The sequence below is a fragment of the Notolabrus celidotus genome, chromosome 1, assembly GCF_009762535.1.
Source record: "Notolabrus celidotus isolate fNotCel1 chromosome 1, fNotCel1.pri, whole genome shotgun sequence".
Lineage (NCBI taxonomy): Eukaryota > Metazoa > Chordata > Actinopteri > Labriformes > Labridae > Notolabrus > Notolabrus celidotus.
In genome coordinates, this window is record NC_048272.1 from 5517287 (window position 1) to 5535839 (window position 18553).

Sequence of the window (18553 nt, forward strand, 5' to 3'; positions counted from 1 at the left end):
AAAATATTAACAATACAGGTAATTGGGCCAAATTTCGTAACAATAAGTAGTGGCACCTCCAGAGCTTTTAATCCCTCTACTTGTTCTTTTTTTTTTTTTTTTTTAAATTGAACATTTTATAATAATACATTTACAGACATGTCAGAATCAGAATCAGAAATATTTTATTTATGAGTCAAATGTGCTCAAACAAATCCATATACCTTAATACATAAAAGAGACAAGGTGAAAAAAGGATGCATTGAATGAATGAACATATAACTCATTTCAATATCTAAATAAAAAAACGTGCAGCATTTCAGAAGATGTTAACCCTCCTTGTTTGTTATTATAGTGCAAGCCTTCAGTGTGACATCACGTGACTCTCGGAGCTTTCACTTTCATTTATGCTGAAGTGTTTAAAGTGTAAAGTGGGAGACCTTGTGAAGGTAAGACGAACGTCATGAAATAATTTCTTTGTTTATCTGTGAGTTTTGTTTGGCGTTCAGAAAGAGGCGCAGTGTGGAGTATGAGCGGGTAAAGTGAAGAAGTAGCCTTTAGAAGTTCACCTCTCTGAACCGAAAAGTCCTGTCGAGTGATTACTTTCCACTTTAGGTCGGCTGTTATTTGAAAAGCAGGTTTCTGTATGAAAATGAAAATACACTAAAGAATCATTTCATTTCACAGATATTGTACGTGGGTTCCAGGAAAAGACTGCCAACATGTCAGGCAACAATGAGGAAATGGAAGTGAGTAAAACATTAAAATTGCTGTAAATAGACACACTAATGTTTTAAACCATCATTTTGGAGTATGAGTTGCCATTGCTCTATTAATAATTTTATCCTGTCGTATCTCATGACAGTGGGCTGATAGCTCAACGTCTGGTGACACATATTATGCCGAGGTAGGTAGGCCGGTTGTGTGTGTGTGTGTGTGTGTGTGTGTGTGTGTGTGTGTACAATAGTATCACTTAAACCTATCAGGTGATTTTTTTACAATTGTTTATATAGAGCAGTTAATATAGCTGTTCTTTTCTATAAAGGAAGCCATTTTTCAGCAGGTTTTTTGTTTGATGTAATATTAATAACTTCGACCTAGTACAGTCCTGAAATTTAAGAACTTCATACTTTCACTTTCACATAGAAAAGAATCATGTTGCCCTCTGCTGTACTGAAGCTGTCTGCCTAGGTACTATTCCTTATTGGCACAAAGGTACTCTGAGCACCTATGTCACATACAGTCTCAACATTCATGGCCCCATTGGTCAAATTTTTGACATTCTATTTTACATCTTTACCGAACCAAGTTGGTCTTCACAAAATCTTTTCCAGCCACACGTCAATTAAATTAATTCATGGTATTTGTTTCTAGGGACCAAGAAGACTGTGGAAACAACGGGATTCTTCATCTGGGTCAAAGTCCCAAGATGTATGTATTGTGTAGTGAATCATTGGATACTGATAACGGTCAAAGTCAAAGTCTTAGATAAGATAAGCACTTCTTATTTTTTGCAGGTGCAGCATGGAGCTGTCAAAAAAAGTAGTAGCAGCGGTCCAACAGCAGTCTCCACAACAGGTGAAGAGCCAATCCCTAACCCTGCTATACTCCCAGTGAGCCAGTTCTTGCACATAAACCACATCTACAAGAAGGAGATCGAGCAAATACTGACAAAGAATGGAGTCACAATGAAAGCAGAAGCACACGTGACATTTCCAGCAGACAAGGAAAATGGAAGCCCACAAGATGCTCTCTCTGACTTCACAACCCTTGTCCAGAAGGTTGATAGTCATTGTTCAGTTTTCCCTCTCAAGAACAGAGATCCAAAAGAGTTGATGGATGCAGTGAACATCGTCCTGACGAAGGAGAGCAAGCTTCTGCTTACTTTGTCTTCTGAAGAAATGATCACATATGGGCCAAGCCAGAGTCAAGATGCTATCAAAAAGTCGTTCAACACAACAACAAATATCAACCCCTCTGCTGAAGAGTCCACCGCAGCAACTCAAGACAGCTCTGCCATCATTGACATGAGCATCGATGATCCTTTCCTCACCACTGGGCTCAAGTTTGAGGAAAATTATTGGAAAGTGATTGGTGTGTCCTTCAGTGAGAAATTAGAAAAGATAAAAGCTAAATTTGGAGTGGACATTAAAGTGTCAGATATCAGTCCAGGCAAGGTCAACATCAAAACTTGCTACAAAGGATTTGGAAGAAATGCATCGATGGAGAGCCATGCTCTCAGAGCTCTTCTTCATCTGTACCAGAAGATTGCCACATCTCACTTTAACGTCACCCAGCCTCATGGTGCCATGGGGTTCAATGGCGATGTAAGTGAGCCAGAGGGGGCCTCTGGTGGACCTGTGGTGAAGGACAAACCAGGTTACAACATACACTACACGGAAGTACCCACAGGAGGGGGAGCCAGACCAGGAGACAACAAAGAAGAAACCTGTCCTATATGCATGGACAAATTCACCAAGAAGAAACAGCTCAAGTGCAAACATAAGTTTTGTGAGGACTGTCTGAAACAGTCAAAGGAAAGTATGGGACCCATCTGTCCTGTGTGCAAACGTGTCTTTGGTAAGATAGAGGGAGACCAGCCTCCTGGAACGATGACAACGAAGTCATATGGCAGGTCTCTCTCAGGATTTCCAAACTGCGGCAGTATAATCATCACCTATGATATTCCAAGTGGAAATCAGACGGTAAATTCCTCAATGAATCATTCAGAGACAAAGTGCCAGGTTTTTAATGTTGAAGTTAATTTCTTTCACAGTTTTTCTAATGTTTCACGCCTCTTTTACAGGAAAAGCATCCAAATCCTGGAAAGCACTTCCGTGGTATAACGAGAACGGCATATCTGCCAGACAACAAAGAGGGCAAAGAAGTGCTACACCTGTTAAAGAGAGCGTTTGATCAGAAGCTCATTTTCACTGTTGGGACATCAAGAACAACTGGGATTGAAAACCAGGTGACCTGGAACGGCATTCACCACAAAACCTTGATGACAGGAGGAACAACATGGTACAGCAGCTAAATCCTTATTTTTTGTTATTTTTAACTTTACTGAAATTTTAGATACTAACTCGTACACATTCTCTTTTTAAACAGTTTTGGGTTTCCGAATTACCTGAGCAGAGTCAAGGAGGAGCTAAAGGCTAAAGGCATCGAGTGAAGGCTGAGAACACCTTAGAAGAAAGAGAACCAATCAATTAGTGGAATCAGCATACTATTACTCTTTAATCTTCTCTTCAGTCTTCTGCAGTTGAGTCAGAAAGCATTTACTGCAATGAAAGTTATGTTTTTTAATGTATATACTGTACTAATCAAACATTTCTTTGGGGAAGGATTCTCTCTTTTTCATTGAACATTGAATTTATAAAGTAAAAGAATGGTATTTGAATAATATGATTGAACTTTGTGCCACCAGTACTACGATTGCACGTTTGCCTTTTAAATGATTACACAGACTCTTGTATTAATCAGGGGGCGGCAGTAGCTCAGTCCACTGGGAACCGAAGACTGACTTGGGAACCGAAGGGTCGCCGGTTCGAGTCCCAGTATGGATGAAGTTTGGCAAGTGGACTGGTGGCTGGAGAGGTGCTGGTTCACTTGCCTGGGCACTGCCGAGGTGCCCTTGAGCAAGGCACCGAACCCCCAACTGCTTGGGGTGCGCTGGTTGATGGCAGCATCCTCACTCTGACATCTCTCCTGAAGTGCATGTCCACTGCATGTTTGTGCATTGTATGTATAAACCAAAAACTGTGCGTGTAGCATGACCAAAAAATAACACGAGTGAAAAAATTGAATTTCTCCCTGGGGATTAATAAAGTACGTTCATAAATGTTGTGGAAAAGAAAGACAAAACATACTGGCTTGTTTTCTGTACAATTTTTAAAATTTTATTTATAACAATATCTGTTATTTAGTTTGTAAAGTACTCCAGCAAAAATTAAACATTATTCTCTTTCCAGAAGAAAGACTGAGCCTCCATGCATTGTGTACTATAAAAGCTATGTGTCATTTTTCATTAAAAAACAAAACAAGGACTAATTAGGAAAAAAAAAACAATTTTGAAAATGCATGTATGATTTTGCAAAAATGTTCTTTAGGTAAAATGATTGTACTTATCTCTCAATTAAAGACAAAACATATACAACAGCGTAAAATAACACTTGCTGACAGGTAAGCAAAATAAAAACTTGTTACTGTAGTTACATTAAAGATTGGTGTTACTTTTCACATGCATTAAGATATGGCTGACACATTTTTGACAGAAGCAGCATTTTGGGACAGAGGCTGAGCGTAAGGACGTGTCAGAGCAACCAGAATGGTAGCATTAGCAGCAGCTGGGCACAGAGGAGAGAGAGAGAGATTGAGAGTGAGAGAGAGAGAGAGAGAGAGAGATATTAGAAAGAGCAGAGAAACGCCAAAGAATGAACATAATGCACTTAAGACTGAGTCATTACAAAACTGTGAACATACAGACATCGCTCTCTACAGGTAGAAAGATAAAACTAGTCACAAAGCCAGATGTCATCTGGTCTTCACAAAGAAAATGGACAGAAGAAATAAAAGACAACCAAAAGACCCATCTAGATCACATTTGCCTTCAATATTACCTTAATTGCAGACCCCACTTCCCATCAGAGGAAGACCCTTTAAACAGAAAACTAACTGCAGAGTCGAATCTGCTGTGACTCTTCCATTTTTCAGCAATTCACAAAGGTATCCACTCTTACCATCTCTACATCTGTAATCTGTACCCACAACTCTGCCTGGAATGTTATAACCCATGACCCACTTCCTCAATTTCCATAATCTCAGACTGAAAAACCACTCATCCTCTCACTTCACGAGCTCCAACCTGTCATACAAGGTGATTCAAACAAACATGACTGTTATACATCTTGCAGTATAAAGCCTTCAGTATACACTATACCGTAAAGTATATAGCCTGTGCAAGGAAGACAACACAATCATTAGATGAACATTGTTCTCTGAGAAAAAATTATGTGGAAATACTGTAGTTGCCATCTGGTATTGACATTGTACATGTGCTATACACAAACGGTGCTATCACAAATCTGTCTCACACAATCTCACTAAGAAACCCAGCGAGACAACATATGTACCGATTTAGAAAACTTTGAGTTTTACCTTTCCCACTCAAAGTCAACACAAACAACAAACAGTTGGCACTGGTGAAATGGAATAATGTTTTTTTCTTTTCTATACAATTCATACAAAAATAAAAAATTAAAATTGCTCCAATGATAGCATCTTTTCTTCTGATTTTCTTGTTTCCATTTCATTTTGCACAGAGGTAGTGGCTATTTAGGTAAAGGGTAAGGGACAAAGTGTAAATTAAAAATCTCTCATAGAAAATGTTATTCATTTTTGACCAGAGGAATCTCAAAAGAACAAAATATAATACTGCAATCACATACAAAAGTAGTCCTTCATTTTTGTACATTTTATACAGTGTTCACACTTTTTATCAGTTTTCTCTTACACTTTTTAAAGATTTTTTTCTTTGTTTTTTATTTCTTTTTTAAAAGGCAAGAAGAGGGGTGTGTTTGGAATATCGTGATTCAGGCCTATGGACAGTCTATGCCAGGGGGTCCACAAGGGGCTCCTCGTCTCCACGTGATAGCAGCTCCTTCTTCTCGTCTGTGCTGGCCAGAGAGTTGCGACTGTTCTGAGCTCCCATATACAAAGTGGCATATACTGGGTTTGTGAAATTGGTGGGCTAGGGTGGGTAAAAAAGAGTAAATTTTATATCATTAATATGCAGATCCATTGATGATTGTGTGTATAAATGGTGTTGTTCACTCACCTTGTCCGGGTCCAACGTGAAATCTACATCTAGCAGCTCCCCTGCGTCGTCATCAGGCTCGCCCTCGTAGATCTTGTAGGCGGGGTTTCCAATCTCAACATTCATGGCCCCATTGGTCATCCTCTGGTGCTGGAAACCCTTGGCCCTGCAGGAAAATATCAAGGGTAGAGTTATACATTTTTTTGTCTTTATCAGGTTAAAATAAGCCTAACGAGGGCAAGCAGGGACACAGCCACATTATGTAGAGAGCGAAGAGGCATCACACGACTCTCACCACCATCCAGGCCGAGGGAACTAAGCGACAGCACAGCACAAAATACAAAACCAGCATTCATGAATCCCAGAACATAAACAGTGAACCTGGATCCATATGGTTAATGTTACACACTTTGCACAATAGATCCACAACAGATCCTCTAAACTATGAACACTGATGATGGTATCTACCCCTGAGTAAATGCTGGAATTTTCACATTGCATTCTCCAATCTGAGCTTGGAAGAATGTTGTTCCACTGTCCACTTCTACCACACTATCACAATACAAACCACAGCACAAAACAGGAAGTACGATATGGCACGATATAATGGACAACACTATGGCACATTTATAGAACCATTAAGTGCATAGACAGATCTATTTAATATATCTTTTCAATAGATCCACACTGCAGCCGCTCTGGAGAGGGGCGTTTAACAGAGGAGACTCTGTAGGAGCAGGATGAAGTTCCCATGAACTGAATGGTGCAACATTCACCACAGGACCAAACACTGCACAGCAACCAAGACTTATGGGTAAGGCAGAGACAGAGAGAGAGAGACAGAGAGAGAGACAGAGAGAGAGAAAGGAGAGAGAGAGCATCAGGATGCAGAATTGAATGAGGTGTGAGAGGAAGAAGAGTGTAACCCTGCCAAAAGTTACCGCAAGCGCCTGGAGCCGGTTTTGCCGGATCGACTAGACCTGAGGAGCAGAAGAGATGCCATTACAGGGAGGAGAGGGAAAGTGTAAAGGGGAGGAAGGAAAAGAAGGAAGGTCGGAAGGAAGGAAGGTGAAGAGGAAGGGAATAAAAAAGGCAAAAAGGGGTCTTGACTGCTGCTTGTTTTTAAATGTGATGCTGCAACTCACCCTCTGATCCTTTTTCTGTACCAGAACAGCGCTCCAGCAGCCAGCAGAACCAACAGCAGCAGCAGCAGCACTGGGATCACTATGGAGGCTGTTCCTACAAACACACACACAAATAAAAGAATTGAATCAAAGTCATCATCAATCTTTCAAAAGAAGGAACTCCTGTGATTGATGTCTTTATACAAACAGAGAACTTACGTCCACCTGAACCTGGTTTAGCGTCAGTGCTGGCCACAGACTCACAGCGATGCCCCGCCCAACCAGGTGAACATCTTAACATTAACATGAGGAGGGGACAAAGATAGGAATATGCATGAATGTAAACTGGAGAATTACACACTTCAAAATGATATGCAGACAAAAAGATGTTTAGTTTTCTAATAAAATGTGACACTTTTATATCTGTGGAGAATTTTTGAAAGACTGATACTCAGGTAGTTTTGGTGATTTTAAGCTTAGATAACACAGTGTATGTCTTTTGGGTGTGGTTTTCATGATGAGTATGGAACAGGTAAATTAAAAGTAAAACTAATTTGAAATAAATCTTAAAAGTTATGGATAGAAACTGTGCTCCTCACCTGCACTCTGGAAGCCGGGTTATTGGGTTAACAGTGCACTGCCCGTTTGCACAGTACTCATTTGTATCACATGTGTAACAGCTGGGTTGAATTCTACCATTTGAGCAGCTAAAAGACAGAAAAAAAAAATTTAGTTGCCACGAAAAAAAAAATTACATATCTAAATTTGTTTGTGAGTGCTCCTACCGGCAGGCAAAATCTCCTGTGGATGTAAAACTGTTGCTTGGGATACAATCTCCATCTCGACAGTAGTGACACTTGTCAATCTCACACATGGTGCCAATGTACTGAGGCAGACAACGGCAGAGTTTGGAGCCGTCTTCCCCCTGCAGACATGTACCTTTGTTCAGGCAGAAGCCTTCACAGCTCCCTGCTCACACAAACACAAAGAAACATATAAGGGAAGTGCAGACACATCACATTCATGAAAGGCAACTTCTCACTGCATATTTATTTCTCTGAAAGTCAACAGAAGCTATTGAACATTTTTCAAATCTTGCACACTGGCAAGATAGTGGGGGCACTCACTGTACTGGCACTGGTCGCCCTGGAAGTCAGCGGGACAGCGACAGGTTGGCTGGTTTCCGGCGCTGACTGTGCAGTTGCCTTTATTCTTGCAGTAATCCTTACAGGTGTGCAGGTTACAGTTTGGTCCTGTAAAACCTATCATGCATCGACACGTAGGAGAGCCTGCAGAGGGACAGAAATATGTACGGTGTAAACAGATGGATGCACAACAGAGATAATAAAAGAGAAAGCATAAGCCATGCAAGAATGTAAAGTAAATGTAATGTAATGTCAAATGTATAGCCTGCAAAGCAAAAATATAATCATTGTTTTTTTTTAGACTTTGTATCTAACTACAGTACCACCTTATACATGACTGGAGAAGCTCAGAATGGAAATCCAGATTGCAATGTCCTCTTCTTACCTGTGGGGGAGGGCGTGCATGTGCCTCCATTCTTGCAGTAGTCCCTGCACTGATCAATCTCACATCGATCTCCTCCATAGTTTGGCTGGCAGCGGCACTTGGGCTGCTTGTGAGCGTTCAGGAAACAGCTGCCACCATTCATACACTGCACCAAGCAGGGACCACTGGGAGGAGCTGTGGATGACACAGTGTTTCAGTCATTCAGACTGGTTTAAAGACCAGTGCCTGAGTGTATTCTGAAAGTTGAGACAAGCTTTTACTCACAGATAGGAGACAATGTGGGAGGGGGTAGCTCCACACATGTGCCGTTGTCCAGCGTGCGTCCATTGGGGCAGATGCAGACAGGTCCACTGGGGCTCAGCAGACAAAGCCATTCACATTTCTTCCTGTCGCAGGGATTAGTCACTGGAGAAGACAGAGAAAGGTGATTAAAACAAGGGAAAAAAATATCTCTCTGCTGTTTCCCTCTCTCTCAGCTCTCACTTGATGTTTTTACTCACTCTCAGGCTGCTTATAGCGATGGTACAGAACTATATCTGTGGCGTGGTTCATTCCAGTTGTCAGGTTCTCGATGGGGCCTTTACCAAACTTGTTCACTCGGAAGACATAGTTGTTGGTGTAGGTGACACCATATATGAAGTCCTCAAATACATCAATGCTGAATGGATGGTTGAGCTCTGTGTTAAAAATGAAAACCATGTTACAGAAACTTTACACCCTAAATTACAAATTTATACAATGTCTTCCTCTCTCAGTCTTAGTCTTCACTAAGGAACCCAGGATCTCAACACAAACTCCACCACTCAACTGTTCTTGATGCTGTTTACAGCCACAACTGCATCGCTGCCATTCAGCCTCACACTGCAGATCTGGGAGAGTTTAGCGTCGGCCCAGTACAAACGCTCGTTGAAGTAATCCACAGCTAGACCTATAACAAGTGAGATAAGTGTTAGAAAAACTTTAGAAGAACCAGAACTTACAATTTTTTTGTGTTTTTTGTGTGTGTATGTTTTACCAGTTGGCCACTGGATGTTTTCTTCCACCAGCGTCTCTCTCATGGTTCCATCCATAGCAGCTGTCTCAATCTTTGGGTGGTTCCCCCAGTCTGCCCAGTACATTTTCCTAAAGAAGGGCATTTAAAAGCTACATGAATCACTGCTGCTATGGCCATTAAATCTCTTAAGTAGCTACATTTGCTGATGTCACCAGCTCTCAGTATCCTAAGAACCTCTTACCCTCTCTGGGGGTCAACTACAATGGCGTAAGGCTCATCTATCATGCCTGAGATGAGAGTTTTGCGGTGGCGTCCTCCGCTCAGCTGGGCCACCTCAATGACGTCTCGACCAGAGTCAGTCCAGTACAAATTCCCTGCCACCCAGTCCACAGCGATGCCACGAGGCATCTTCAAGTCAGGGATCTGAAATACATAAAAAGACAAACAGCACTTAGACCCTGCAAATTTGGACACACAAGCTTTATCGTCTTTTGTTTTTCACGGGCAAAGTGTTGTTTGAACACTCACCTCAACGTTTGTGACCCTCGAGTCACTTTGGCGACGGTTACGGTTGCTGTTTGGGGAGGAGGAGGTGGAAGGCAAATCATAGGAGGAAATTCGTCCTGTGTGCCAGTTTGTCCAGTAAATGCGGTTGGTCTTGACGTGCAGGTCCATGGCATCAATACGCACGTTGGCGTCGCCCTGGAAGATCTGCTCATAGCGCCAGTTGGGCATGGAAGGGTCCAGGCTGCGGATCTCATTGTCGTCAGCGATGTAGAGCACTTGTCTCGGGGCTGGGGATGTAGAGCAGGGCAACATGAGAAAATGAAGGCAGGTTTAGAAAATGTAGTGTACAGATAGATAGATAGATAGATAGATAGATAGATAGATAGATAGATAGATTGATAGATTGATAGATTGATAGATTGATAGATTGATAGATTGATAGATAGATCTTTATTTGTCCTTAATAAGGAGATTTGTTGTCACCATCTGCACAAGAATACATGTATAAAACACAAATAAACATTAAACATCCACCCAGCCTCACAACAATGGTGCACATCATCCAACACATATAAACACACAGGACACATATATGCCCAGCGGACACATTACATTGGCATTTTATTTAGCAGTGCTATAGCCGATGGGACAAAGCTTCTGCCAAACCGGGCTCGTCTACAGTATGGGGATCTGTATCTGCGACCAGATGGGAGTAGTGTGAAGACTGAGTAGAGGGGGTGTTGGGGGTCCAGTGTTATAGTGCGTGCTCTGCGTATGATGGTTCTGTTGTTGAGGTCAGACAGGTTGGGTGTGGGGAGGTTGGTTTCTGACCAAGCATTATGACCTGATTCTACCCACTTAATTGCAAAAGCTGACTTAACCTAACATTCAGTGAGCCTAAAAACTGGCAAAAAGGAGGAGCTATGGCAGTCTTTAAGCCTCTTGGCAAAAAGAGACAATGCACCAAAATATCTGTCAACTCAGTCCTGGAAAAGTAAACTTGTGAAACTCTTAGCCATCATAAAATCAAAAATGGATGAGCTGTTCAGCTCCTGTCGCGTGTGAGCCAATAAAGAAATAAGCTAATGGGGCCAAACTTTTTTTTTTGAACCAGCTTGTAATCATGTCCTCCTCCCACTGTCAAAAAGGCATTTTAACATGAAAACTAATGGGGACTCCTTTACTTTTGCAACCAAACTCTTGTTGATACACGGGGAACTGAAGTTGCATTGGCTTCATTTGTCAACCCTTGAGGTTGCCGCTTGGTAATTCCACAAAAAATGCATTTAAGCTCAATTACAGAGCCTGTTTTGAAAATATAAGGAGTGAAGAGGAAGATTTAATGGTAACATTTAGGGAATTATGTGAAATGTTTTGAGAAATATATACATTTAACTAAAGTACAGACACCTCAAATCTATAGTACAGCACAGTAGTGCAGATGAATCTGTACCTTGTTACTTTCCAGATAAATATTACAGTATATAAATAAACTTGTAACAAGTGCTACTTGCAGTAGAGGTACCCACCATCAGCCTTGCAGGTGTCATTGATTCTGATGAAGTACTTGTGGCAGCTGCACTTGTGGGAACCCTTCGTGTTGTTGCAGATGTGGGAACAGATTCCAAACTTCTTACACTCGTTCTTATCTGTCAAACATCCAAAGGCCACATGATTAACTTACACCTCGTTTTCAGGCCTCTACAGCAGACTTCAAATGGTTATATTAAATGACATTAATATAGCTCATGAAGCAGATAAAACTGTACCTTCACATCTGTTTCGACCATTGGACTCGAAGCCGGGTTTGCAGGAACAGAACGAATCAGTGCCGTTCACCACACAGTGAGCTTCATCTCCATCTCCACACACTGTCCTGTTACTACGACAGTCGTTCAGCACTGTGTCTGCAAGCAAGGAAGCAAGCAAGCAGATGAACATACTGTCACATTAGCAATCACACAGAGTGTGCCCTACCATTACGACAGACAAACTGTGACACTACACACCTTTCTTATTGCAGTTGATTTCATCAGAGCCATAGTCCTCACAGTCGTTGAAGTAGTTACAGCGAAGCACAGAGCTGATGCAATGGCCATTGGAGCACTGGAACTCATCCTTTTGACAAACTGGCGTGGTAGGGGGCAGCTCTGAAGGAGAGAGGTCAAAGCAAGGTTAGGACCCTGCTTATCACATGCAATAATCATCCCAAACTATGGTTTAGAGTTGTATCTCAATGCAGCTTCAAAAAAATGTATTCTCAAATAGTTTTTCTGACATTTCAGAAGGTAGTAGGACTTTTCTTTCCCTCTAATCATTTCAAGCAAGAGCAAACAAACTTACGGCAGTTGATTTCATCGCTGTTATCCACACAGTTGTTCACACCATCGCAACGTTTTGATAACGGCAGACACACACGATCATTACGACAGCGGAACTGCCTCGTCGGTGGGCACTGGAATTTGACTAAAAGGCGAGAGGAAAAAACATAAAGAAAAGACACAATTCAGAATTCAAACAAAGAGTGAAGTCCTCAGGATCGTCATGAACATGAAGTTTTCAACAAATAGATTCTCACCACACTCCTCTGGATTCTCATCTGAGTTGTCTCCACAGTCATCCTCACCGTCACACTTCCAACCCAGGGGTTTACAAAGAGTGTTGTTGCACTGGAACTCATCCAGGGGGCAGTGTCTACCCACTGAAGCGCAATAGTGAGAGAAGAAGATAGAAGAGTGACTGTTATATTATAATCAGGTGCTAAATTCATCATGTTCCTCAGTGTAATATGTTTGGCTTCACACGTGTTCCTTACCACCACTGTCACACTTTTCCTCATCGCTGCCATCCATGCAGTCAGCGTCAGCATCACACCTCCAGCGGATGGGGATGCAATGGCCGTTTTTGCACTGGAACTGATCACTGTCACACTTCACATCACAGCCGTTCTGGATCAAAAACAAATGATTATTATTTTTTTGGGTCCCAAATGTGTCAAATTCTAAGCAGATTGTTCATCAGGAAGGATAAAGGTTGAGTGATACCTCGTCTGAGCCATCGGCACAATCGTGGTCGCCGTCACACTTCCAGCGCCCAGCAATGCAACGGCCGTTTGTGCAGGAAAACTCGCTCTCTGAGCACTGACGGGGCACTGAGGACAGAGAGAAGACAGCTTAGAAGAGGAGTACAGACAGAGAGTAGAGGCAGGGAGTAAAGGAGAGCTGGGAGGGAAAGGAATAGAGAAGAGAAAGGAGGGAACAGAGCTGACTGCTAAAAGCACACAAGGCACTCTGTTGAAACAGACATATAAGAACAAAACAAGGCTGATAATTCAGATCACAGGATTGACTCATGGGGCACAGAGGTGGGGATGGTACAACAGTCTGTACTGCTTGTAACGGAGGAGCGGGAGGAGCGAAAGGAGCGAAAGGAGCTAGAGGGATTTTGAAGGGGGGGGGGAAAGGCTCACAGAACAAAAGACAAGCTGGGAACACAGGAAGGACTGGGGAAGCTGAGGTTGTGGATGTTGGAGCTGAAACTGTGAAAACACCTACCTCTGGCTCACATCAACAGGCCAGTGTGAAATGCAAAATAGACATGAGATGATGTGAGATGTGCAGATGACAGAACCAAGTAACGCAAAAAGAAATCAATGTCTAAACAGACAAACACACAGTGAAAGGTGATACAGTGCTTACTGCTCTGACCGCACTGCATGTGGACAGTCTGCGTGTGTATTTGACATCATAGCTTTCAGACATGGCAGTGATGGATCCGCGAAAGCAAAAACAGAGAAAACCTACCACACTTGTCTTCATCAGAGTTGTCCCCGCAGTCATTGTCATAGTCACACTGCCAGCGTCCCGGCACACAGCGGTTGTTCTTACAGCGGAACTGGTACGGCTCACATGTTCTCTCATCTGTGCATCAAACAGAAATAGTAAGCACAAGCATGGCTCTGTTTCCAACTTCATTTCCATTTTCCTCCAACCACTACTATGTCCTTACCGCACTCCTCCTTGGGTTCATCCGAAGCATCTCCGCAGTCGTCCTCTCCGTCACACTTCCAGCGTGCTGGTATGCAGCGGCCTGAATCCTTACAACGGAACTCATCCACCCCACATGTCATTTGAGCTGCAAAAGAAAGGATTTGACATGTTGACACCAGAGAGAGGAGCACAGTTTGGTTTCATCTGTGTTTGTTTTTCTGGTTAAACACCACTCCACTTTAAATGCATTTTTTTATATAGAGCAGGGGTCCCCAAAGTGTAGGTCGGGACCCCCTGATGGGTTGTGAGACACAAATGGGGGGTCGTGGGATATCTTCCAGAATTTTTTTGTTTTTAAGTTATCTAAAAATAGTTTAATTTATCCATTAAAGTAAAAATATTGACAAAAATAGTAGCTAAAATTGAGATAAAACCTTGAAAATAGAAAATGTAATAATGAGTTTTCTGCCTTTCTTTTTTCCAGATGACTCCTACGTTTAGTGTTAGTGAACAGTTAATTATCAAAAGCACCAATAGCAGCAGGTTAATTCATAAAGGCACAGGAAACACAGCCACATGCTCATATAGGTAGGCTAATTGTCTGCAGATCAGCTAAATGAAGCCACATTAAATCACTTAAGGAACAGTGGGGGTCACGAGTCTTTGGCAACAATATTTTGGGGGTCGTGGGTTGAAAATTTTGGGAACCCCTGATCTAGAGCATCCAATTCCTATAACAGAAATACTTCCATGCTTTACATGAGGCATATTTCTTGAGCAGAGATTCCTGTTTTTTGTTTTACAGTAATACAGAGCTGTGTCTTACTGCAGTTGGCAGGCTCATCAGATCCATCCACACAGTCGTTGTCCCTGTCGCACACCCACACCCGTGGGATACAGCGCTTGGTGATGGCACACTGGAACTGGTTTGGAGCACATGTCACTTCCGCTGCACAAAAATAGACAGGCACTCCAATTAATACTGAAGAATCACAAAATGACACAAACTATGAAAGTAACTGTAGTGCTAATCCTCGGAGGTTGCAACCTTCATTACATAATAACATGCTGCTTTTGCTATTCTACAGCGCTGCTGTTAAAGGTGCGAAAATGTAAATTTTGACCTCAGGATGGCATGATAGAACAGCTCATGTAATTTTCTCGGTGGAGGATGAATGTGCACAGTAAATGTCATGGCAATTATTTTATGCAACATCATCTGGCCTGAGGGTGTCCCTAAAGGAAAGGTCAAAATGGACAAACATCCTCTCGGGAGAATTAGAGTGTTCATCAATTTCCCATCTGCTTAGTAGAAATTCATGTAAAGTATGCAAGTGGAAACTTTTGCTTTAGGGAGGTGATAGAGGGATGACTATGGGATCACTAGAAACAGCAGGGTCAATCCTGTCATGCTGTAAGTTATGGAGATATGCTGCACTGCTGAATAAAAGTGTTGCATACTCCTTCAAAACTAACAGAGGGCCCGAGGGAACCAGAAGGGCGCAGAAACTCACGACAATCTTTCTCATCCTCTCCCTCTCCACAGTTGTCCTGTCCATTACAGCGGAAGATGCCAGGGATGCAGCGACTCGGGTGGGAACATTTAAATTGACTTGGCAGGCACACATGGATGTCTGGAGACAGAGAGACAACAAGCGATGGGTAACAGAGAGGAGAGGTTATTCTGGGCCCACCAGAGAGAAGGATTTAAATGATGTAAGAATGCCGAGCTGTGTTTACCGCAGTTGGCCTCATCAGAGTTGTCTTGGCAGTCATTGTCTCCATCACAGATGTAGGCTGGGTTGGTGCAGATACCTGTGCCGCACTGAAACTGGCCTGGTCTGCATTTAAACTCAGCTGCAGTGCCAACACACAGGACATTATTAACCAGAGCTAAACAGAATAACTTACTTTATTAAAGATATATCATCAAGACTTTTGTTATTAGACTGTAATTATCACTCACGGCAGTCTGCCGGCTCATCTGAGCGATCCCCACAGTCATCCTCTGTGTCACACTTCCACCAAAATGGAATGCACTTGTCATTTTTGCAGACAAACTGAGGAGAAAAGAAAGGCATACATTTGTTTATTTAGATCAGGTGTTTATTAAGGAACATGTCTAAAGCACATGTCTAAAGGTATCTCACCTGGCTTGCAGTGCAGTTGGACAAGCAATGTCTACCATCAGCTGCAAGATAGAAGTTTGTGGGACAGGCACACTTGTAGCCGCCTCCAGGAGAGAGCAGACACAGATTACTGCAGCCTCCATTGTCGACTTGACAGGGGTGACCGGCCACTGAAGAAGAAGTAAGTATAGACAAGTAAAGATCCACTCAGATAGGAGTAGAGATGAATGTTTGCATGTGTTCATGACTGACAGGTGATTTGGTTTTACCTTCAGGCTGGCGGTAAGGGTGGAAAATATGGATGTCCATGGGTCTGTGCAAGGTGCTGATCAGCACAGTTTTGTTGACTCCCAGTGTTTTGTGAGCTCTGTTGATTGACTTTGTCTCCCAGTCTGTCCAGTAGATGTATTCCTCAAACAGAGTCATAGCGAAGATGTGTGGGATATCCTGAACCAGAACTACAGAGGCATAGGCATGTGAAGAAAAATGAAGACACAACAAATGGAAAAGTGCACAAAGATACAACAGTTTATGAGAGTGTGTGTTACCTGTGTGTCTGCTGGTTCCATCCAGGCTGGCGAATGCAATGTAGTCCTCACGAGCATCAGCCCAGTAGATACGGTCGTTAACAAAGTCCAGGGTGAGACCATTAGGCCAGGTGATCTTATCCTCCACAATGACACTCCTGTTGGTGCCATCCATCCCAATTCTCCCAATGTGGGGGGTGTCACCCCAGTCTGACCAGTACAGGTATCTGTCAGGGATATGATGTATTAGTTTGGTAATCTGAAAAGCAGAATCTAACATCCACTTGTTTCATGATGTCCTAAAGTTAACTTAGGACAAAATCAGAATAAGTTCAGCAGTCCTAAGACAGTCTAACTCAGCAAAAAGAGAAGTAGACATGGTCACTTGGTTTCAATAGTGCCCAAGTGCCTGAAACCCGCAATCTTTCCGATGACCGATCCCATTGAAACCAGATGAGAAGACCGCCTTCTCTTAGCTGGTTCATATCATCTGTAAACAATTTCTTAATAAGCTTTGTCCCTGTCAGTTTTTAAGTCTTCCTCAACTCAGTATGATTTTTATTTTGTAATTATGGTCCCATTTTAACAAGAAAAAATAGAAATACAGCCTGTCGTTGATTTATTGTCACTTACGGTTCCTAAAGCATATGATGCGGCAAAATCGCTGAATTTTAAACTTCAAAATGGGAGTTTATAAACCAGAAAAGAAGTCAAGGATTTTATGTTTACCTATTTTGTGTGGCTGGGAGTTGAACCAGCAACTGCTGATACTAGGACCATAGCCTCCGTACATGTGGCGTGCCCCTTTGCCAGGCCAAAGGGGCCTTGTTAATTGTGTTCTTAATAAAAATCTCCTCCTGTCATATATATGTATTTATTTTTGTATCTCCTTTTTTATCTAAAAAAAAAATATATATATATATATATATATATATATATAAAATCACATTTCAATTTTTGTATATATGTCTTTAATTTAAGTTACAAAAATATTAAAATAACTGTTAAAAACACAGAAACATATTTGAATATTGGACCTGTGTGGTAAAGTAGCTCAGTCCATAGGGATTTGGCTTGGGAACCGAAGGGTCGCCAGTTCGAGTCCCAGTATGGACGAAGTTTGGCAAGTGGACTGGTGCTGGTTCACTTGCACTGCCGAGGTGCCCTTGAGCAAGGCACCAAACCCCCCTGCTTGGGGTGCGCTGGTTCATGGCAGCATCCTCACTCTGACATCTCTCCCTAAGCATGTTCACTGCATGTGTGTGTATGATTGTATGTATATACTGTCCAAAAAATAGCACGAGTGAAAACATTTAATTTCCCCCCTGGGGATTAATAAAGTACCTTTCTTCTTCTTAAAAGCTAATAAAAACAAATCTTGAGAAACATGTTACTCATTGAGAAACTTTACTGTGGAAAATGTAAAGGCAGGCTGTGTCTTCCGCATAGATTTATTCTCTTTGTTGGACAATTACTACAATTTCAATCATAATAACATTATAGAAATAATAATGCATGTCAAATAGAGACCTCATTAAGATTTCAGTGTGTTTCATCACAGCAGCTTTACACCAAGCAGTTCAAGAATTAATATTATTGGTGAACTGCTCCCATGTTTCATTCAAACAAAATAAAACAAGCTTTTCCAAGCTCACATAAATTTCTCTTGAAGACCAAGATGTACAGAGGTGTTGTTCTTACCCATAGCGTACATCCACAGCTACTGCACGAGGCTCCCTCAGGCCCTGGTTGACCAGAACCGTCCGGTACGCTCCATTCAGCTTTGAAACCTCAATGGTATCCCGTCCCTTATCACACCAGTACAGGTTTCCTCCAACCCAGTCCACTGCCAGACCATCAGGGTTGCTGAGTGATGTGCGATGAAGGACCTAAGAAATGAGCCAGCAGGAAAATCTCTGAATCTTTTGCCTCACAGAAATGAAATGATCATTTTAT

At 42.1% G+C, this 18553-nt stretch overlaps 2 protein-coding genes across 4 annotated transcripts in view; one reads left to right on the top strand and one right to left on the bottom strand.

Annotated features, from left to right (window-relative positions):
- Positions 1-332: 332 nt before the first annotated feature.
- LOC117815459 lies at positions 333-3564 on the top strand. 3 transcript variants are annotated; one of them, XM_034687190.1, is made up of 7 exons: positions 333-428; positions 667-728; positions 845-886; positions 1354-1410; positions 1497-2684; positions 2786-3003; positions 3091-3564. In XM_034687190.1, the coding sequence occupies exons 2-7, from the start codon at positions 702-704 to the stop codon at positions 3152-3154; spliced, it is 1596 nt and encodes a 531-aa protein (XP_034543081.1). In that variant the 5' UTR covers positions 333-428; positions 667-701; the 3' UTR covers positions 3155-3564. The 3 variants fall into 3 exon arrangements, with proteins under 3 accessions (XP_034543081.1, XP_034543090.1, XP_034543098.1); XM_034687207.1 differs by lacking the exon at positions 333-428 and adding an exon at positions 466-594; XM_034687199.1 differs by lacking the exon at positions 333-428 and having other exon boundaries at positions 460-728.
- Positions 3565-3855: 291 nt separating this feature from the next.
- Positions 3856-18553, bottom strand: part of LOC117811180 (low-density lipoprotein receptor-related protein 1-like) — a 131500-nt gene continuing 116802 nt past the window's right edge. The window contains exons 59-89 of the mRNA XM_034681281.1: positions 18299-18486; positions 16619-16824; positions 16340-16528; positions 16092-16240; positions 15908-16001; positions 15682-15798; positions 15456-15575; positions 14768-14890; positions 13961-14086; positions 13756-13872; positions 12997-13103; positions 12768-12900; positions 12531-12653; positions 12296-12418; positions 11962-12102; positions 11722-11859; positions 11482-11601; positions 9974-10239; positions 9687-9868; positions 9467-9573; positions 9260-9379; positions 8952-9128; positions 8716-8856; positions 8452-8625; positions 8049-8210; positions 7707-7890; positions 7521-7628; positions 7141-7214; positions 6943-7036; positions 5819-5963; positions 3856-5731 (exon numbers count right to left, since the gene is read on the bottom strand). Of these exons, the coding sequence (XP_034537172.1) occupies positions 5591-5731; positions 5819-5963; positions 6943-7036; positions 7141-7214; positions 7521-7628; positions 7707-7890; positions 8049-8210; positions 8452-8625; positions 8716-8856; positions 8952-9128; positions 9260-9379; positions 9467-9573; positions 9687-9868; positions 9974-10239; positions 11482-11601; positions 11722-11859; positions 11962-12102; positions 12296-12418; positions 12531-12653; positions 12768-12900; positions 12997-13103; positions 13756-13872; positions 13961-14086; positions 14768-14890; positions 15456-15575; positions 15682-15798; positions 15908-16001; positions 16092-16240; positions 16340-16528; positions 16619-16824; positions 18299-18486 (4389 nt within the window). The 3' untranslated portion in view covers positions 3856-5590. The remainder of the gene's footprint in view (positions 5732-5818; positions 5964-6942; positions 7037-7140; positions 7215-7520; positions 7629-7706; positions 7891-8048; positions 8211-8451; positions 8626-8715; positions 8857-8951; positions 9129-9259; positions 9380-9466; positions 9574-9686; positions 9869-9973; positions 10240-11481; positions 11602-11721; positions 11860-11961; positions 12103-12295; positions 12419-12530; positions 12654-12767; positions 12901-12996; positions 13104-13755; positions 13873-13960; positions 14087-14767; positions 14891-15455; positions 15576-15681; positions 15799-15907; positions 16002-16091; positions 16241-16339; positions 16529-16618; positions 16825-18298; positions 18487-18553) is intronic.

Excerpts from the sequence above, each read along its gene's own strand:
- LOC117815459 (XM_034687190.1), top strand. The coding sequence starts at position 702 with ATGTCAGGCAACAATGAGGAAATGGAA. Across the intron at positions 729-844 it reads GCAACAATGAGGAAATGGAA|TGGGCTGATAGCTCAACGTC; the intron begins GTGAGTAAAACA and ends ATCTCATGACAG. Across the intron at positions 3,004-3,090 it reads ATGACAGGAGGAACAACATG|TTTTGGGTTTCCGAATTACC; the intron begins GTACAGCAGCTA and ends CTTTTTAAACAG.